Raw genomic sequence first — 5,163 nt, 5'->3', positions numbered from 1 at the left:
TGACCTGTATGGACTAACTTGAAAAACTAAAGACATTTGTAAGATGGTAAACTGTATTAATCCAAAAAGGGGTCATTTTCAGGTGCTGGCATAGGTCAGCTAATATTAGGGTAATTGCTGAGTACAGTGAGTGTCACATCAGCACAGTCATAAACTTGTGTTCCCATATGTGATTTCATTTAAACTCACAGTTTGCTCTGTTGTGACTGTTCTGGGAATTTCTGTTTCTCTGCCTGTTGGTTTTATTGTTATCATTTTCCTTTCCTCTTAATAAACATGTAATTTGCACTTTGATTGATGGCTGCTATCACATTCCCGCCTTCCTTGTTGCTGTGTCCAATGGCTAAACCATCCAGTCTTCTCAGCCCCATGGTCCTCATAAAAATGACGGGCTAACGGTAAAGGCCCCGTTCCACCAAATGAGGTCTTCTCTACGTGTCCTGTAATTCCCATCACTGCCCTGAACTCCAAGCGCTCACATCCAAAAACCTGTTTGCTCTACTCTCCCCCCCGTCCTCCCTGTCTTCTGACTGAAACACATTATGGCATTCTTCTGTGCATCATTGAAAACAATTATAAGGTTTACAAGAAAGATATGAAGGACATACTTGTGTCTAGACTGAGGAAGTGATGGAAGATCAGTGCACTGTGGTCAGAAAGCGGCATGTTTTTAGGCTTGACTACACAGCCAAAAAAGATTTTGGTAGAAGTTCCACCACTGTTCTTAGTGTTGCAGATCTCCTCAAGTCTTATAGTCACAGTTTTATTCATGTTTTATCCACAGACTTTGACTGGAGTAAGCATCCGAGATCACGTCTTGTCTTTGTACAACAGTTTCTTGTGTTTTCTTTCTTTCTTTTGTAATAAACAAGATATGAACTGAGTGTCTGAACTGCACTGTATTTATGCCACATATACATAAATCAATATATTATTATAATGCCAGTTTACTAAAATGCAATCTGTTCTGACTGATTCCCTCCTCTCTCTCACAAAGTCCTAGCCACTTCTTCTTTCCTCTGGTAGCTTAGGGTTCACATTTCTCCTTCGAGTTCCACGAACCTCACTTTCCAACAAATCCTATTTTTATACACTGTGTTATGACGTGATAACATCAGAATAATGTTACCTTTGGGGCTGTGTGACAGACACAGAGGCTCCTCTTAGAAAGCCACGGCTTTGAACATGGCATATCAACTCAGATCTTTGAATTTGTGAGTAATATCACAGACACATCAGTGGATAAATTATGACCAATTATACTACAGCTCACGACACTGGTCTGATTTATCCTCGGACTTGCAGCATTTGAGTCAATTACAAGTTAACTTGTGGCAAGTAAAATTCTTAAGAAGTGGTTTTTCAAGCTATGTAAATTTATGGAAATGAGAATCCAGGCCAAAGTATTTATGATACTAAGTGTGTGCAGGGAAATGCATTATGTACCTAAAAAAAAAAATGATAAAAAAAACTCATGATGTCATGAGTTTGGAAAATAGCTAAACACAGTATATTTAATTTATGTGTGTGTGTGTTTTAACTAGAGTTTTATTCACTCTTAGCCCAGATTTTGTTTGAACATAAACTTTTTAGTAGTGACTATTTATCATTTTATGTTTTGTAAATAATTTGTTTCTTCTGTCATAAGGGGCGGGGCTACTTTTAAAACTATCATATCTGGACTGCAAAGGCTCATGGGAAATGCACATTCATTTTTAGAAAGTTCTGCCTGTTTGAATTTTAAAGTTGGTACCATGACTAAGAAGTCAGTACAGGAAAAGAAACCCACTACCTGCAGCAGTTTTTATATATTTCATTATGAGTAAAGAGGTGTTGGTTACCCAAGTAACCCTTGTCATCTTCTTTGTTCTGCTGATTGCAGTTCTGGACCCATAAGCTGTTTCAAAAATGCATCTAGAAATCATCAAAAGGTGTATGACAAAGTTCAATGAAAAAACAAAGCAATTTGCGTAAATCTCATCTAAGAGAATTAGTTCAAACAACTAGGGGGTATAAAGAAAATTAGATACGTGAACTAATGGGTTTAAGTAAATTCTAATGGTTGCCCATGTTGATATAACTTGACATGTTTAGTTACAGCATTTGTGAAAAGGCAACGGGTTTCCATGAAAATTTCTAGTAAACTCAATTAATCAGGGATTAAATTATATGACATCAGTGTGTCTGTAAAATCCAGACAGATAATGAATTTTTTAATTACTCGTCAAATAATTTGCTGATAAAAGTTGAATTTGTTTCTGGAGATGATAGAGACGGTTTCATTACGAAAGGGCTTCTAAACCACATTATTTGCATATGCAAATGGCACACTTCCTTTCTGGTATAAAAGACAGCGAGGCAGCATTAAAGGACTGAAATCACCACTGATGTTTGCTGCTGCTCTGCATCATAGCTCAGCTGAACTGTAACCATGTCTACCCAGTTTAATCTGGCAGCAATGATGCTTGTGATGACTCTCCATGGCCAAGGTGAGTTTGTGCATTAAACTTAATTTTTTTTTTTATTATTATTATTATTATTCTATATCAATTTCCTCAGGGCACTTATTATTCCATTTTGGAAACCTCATCTGAACTGTCTTTAACAACATGTCTCTTTGTTCTGCTTCACTTCATCTCAGTTGGCCTTTGCAGATATAAATACATGTTGTACTATGACTTGAAAGAAATTTAGAGCCACAGCTGCATCACACCAGAGGGGCATTTGTATTCATCCTGAAAGTGTTAGGCTTTTTTAGGGAGGCCAGAAACGTTTTACCATTCGTGTTATTTGCCATCTTTATTTATTCTTTACACATAACAAATACTTATAATTGGTTTTTACACACCGTAACGAATCTCAAACATGTTCCATTTAGTTTGACTCCAAAGATAGTAATAAAACCTTGCGGTTATGAGAGTATGTGCTGTACAGTACAGAATAAACAACATTCCAGACAGTATTTTTTTCCTTTTTCTAAGTTTATGCAGGGAGAATCTTTGGCGGCCATGAGGTTGTACCCCATAGCAGGCCTTACATGGTGCTTGTGGAGAGGTATATGGAAAATGGTGCCAAATTATACTGTGGTGGATTTCTTCTCAATGAGGATTTTGTGATGACAGCAGCCCACTGCCTTAGCAGGTCAGTTTAACACGCTTCATGTTAACTGTATATGGGAATGGGACCTGAAACTTTAGGGCCCTTTATCCAACCTAGCCTGATACAGTGGACATTTCTCTTAAAGATAAAGTAATTTAGCATTTTTGTTGCAGCTCCTACATAGTCCGGTTAGGAGTCCATGATGCAGCCGAAGAAAATGAAAATGTGCAGCAAATAGAAGTGAAGCAGTCATTTCCACATGCAGGCTTCAATAAAAAAGGATACATAAATGATGTTATGCTTCTTAAGGTAAGAGTGTAAGAAATCTCCTCTATAACAATAACAAAGAAGGAAATGTGCACTGATGAAATACATATTTCATTTGTCATATTTCTCCCTGTGCTTAAAAAAGTTGGGCTCCAAGGCGAGGTTCAACAACAATGTGAAACCCATTCAACTTGCAGCTCAAGATGACAAACCTCTGCCAAGCCCTTGTATAGTGTGTGGCTGGGGACAAGCAGACAACACAACTGAAAAGATGTCTTCCAAACTCATGGAGGTTAACATAACACTGATCAGCAACATAAACTGTGAAAAGGAAAACTCATACTGTTCTGTGGGAGTGAATGGACCACGTTCGGTATGTTCATTTTGTGTGTTGAAATGAACAAAAATGGAACTTTAACAATTACTTGAGTTCTCACTGCACGTAATCACTACATACTGTGTATGTTCTTTCAGGGAGATTCTGGGGGTCCATTGGTCTGTGAAGATATGGCATATGGGGTGGTGTCTGCCATGCTCAATTCATCGGGACACCTACTCTATAGGTACAGCAAGATCCCGGACTACACAGACTGGACTGTTTCAATCATTAAAAATAATAATGATTAAGATTTAATGTACGGATGTCTCTGCTGATTTTATTCTTTATGTGAATTAGACATTTTTAGAGTTGATACCTGAGAAGTTATTCCACACTGAGAATACAGCCAGAACTAAGCCTGCCCTGCTCTGCTTCAAACAGATTTGATCAAGCTTTTCTGAAATTAAATTTCATATTACTACGTGCTAATTTAAAATGAAACTCAACAGCATGTCTTTTGAGGTTCAAACAAAAAATAAAAAGCTTCAAATATGAAATTAATGCATAGATCCATTGCTTTATAAAGAAGTTACCTTTTTATATTACATAGCATATTTTATAATCCCATCAGTTTTTTTTTTTCATATATGATGTTTTTTTCTTAAATAAAGTTTTGCATTCATGAGAAAGGTGGAGACATTTTTCTTCTTCAGATGCAACACTGCCTCCTTGCAAAAAATGTTCAATGATGCAACAAAAGAGCACATTTTTATTACAGCATCTGTCCTCTGTCGTCTGTGGAGGTTTACAAGCAGCTTGAGTCCAAATAATAAAAAAAAAAAAAAAAATCAATACTTTTACTTGAACAAGGCAACAGTTATTTTGAACAAACTTGTAGTCTTGATTCAAACAAACAACCACTGCTTTATAACAGAGACTGACCAACGTTCCAGCCAGTCTGTGTATGATTGTTCAGGGAGACACTGGTAGCCCAGCAGTGTGTAAATGCAAACAGCCACATGGGATGAAATCCTCTGCTCAAGGTGCTGTGTCAAATGATCCACCAATTCATAAGTTTGCCAAGATTCTGGTTTTCAGAAACTGATTAAGTTAGTTTAGTTTTGACAGATTACTATCCATTTTCTACGTTCAGTTAGTCAAATAAAGGGTCACAGTGGTACCAGAGCCCAGGATTTATCAGGAAAGAGGCAGGTCACTCCCCAGGTCGCCAGTCTATAACAGGACCCAACAGATAATGAATTTACTGAGACTGAATAAGTAAGTTTCTGGTTTTACAATAAAATTGTGCAACATTTGAAGGCTACTGCTTTTTTTAAAAAAAAAAAAAAAAAAAAAAATCAGTTTACAAGTGATGCAAATTAAAGTAACACGAAACATGTGAGGAAACAAAAAATAATTACAGGATATATTGACTATTGTCTGGTTTGTGATAGATTAAATAAATTGCTTATAAAATA

General features: G+C 36.7%; 1 protein-coding gene across 1 annotated transcript; it reads left to right on the top strand.

Moving 5' to 3' along the window:
* The first annotated feature begins 2,381 nt into the window (after positions 1-2,381).
* On the top strand, positions 2,382-4,374 carry LOC121653260 (granzyme G-like). The gene is made up of 5 exons (XM_042006605.1): positions 2,382-2,489; positions 2,982-3,141; positions 3,273-3,408; positions 3,512-3,739; positions 3,841-4,374. The coding sequence occupies exons 1-5, from the start codon at positions 2,432-2,434 to the stop codon at positions 3,991-3,993; spliced, it is 735 nt and encodes a 244-aa protein (XP_041862539.1). The 5' UTR covers positions 2,382-2,431; the 3' UTR covers positions 3,994-4,374.
* Positions 4,375-5,163: the final 789 nt, after the last annotated feature.

Source organism: Melanotaenia boesemani, chromosome 14 (assembly GCF_017639745.1).
Source record: "Melanotaenia boesemani isolate fMelBoe1 chromosome 14, fMelBoe1.pri, whole genome shotgun sequence".
Lineage (NCBI taxonomy): Eukaryota > Metazoa > Chordata > Actinopteri > Atheriniformes > Melanotaeniidae > Melanotaenia > Melanotaenia boesemani.
Note: the sequence above shows the minus strand (reverse complement) of the source record. Positions and strands in the feature narration are given on the sequence as shown.

Coding starts and splice junctions, on each gene's coding strand:
- LOC121653260 (XM_042006605.1), top strand. CDS start 2,432: ATGTCTACCCAGTTTAATCTGGCAGCAATGATGCTTGTGATGACTCTC. Junction 3,142..3,272: donor GCAGCCCACTGCCTTAGCAG/GTCAGTTTAACA, acceptor TTTTTGTTGCAG/CTCCTACATAGTCCGGTTAG. Junction 3,409..3,511: donor ATGATGTTATGCTTCTTAAG/GTAAGAGTGTAA, acceptor TGCTTAAAAAAG/TTGGGCTCCAAGGCGAGGTT.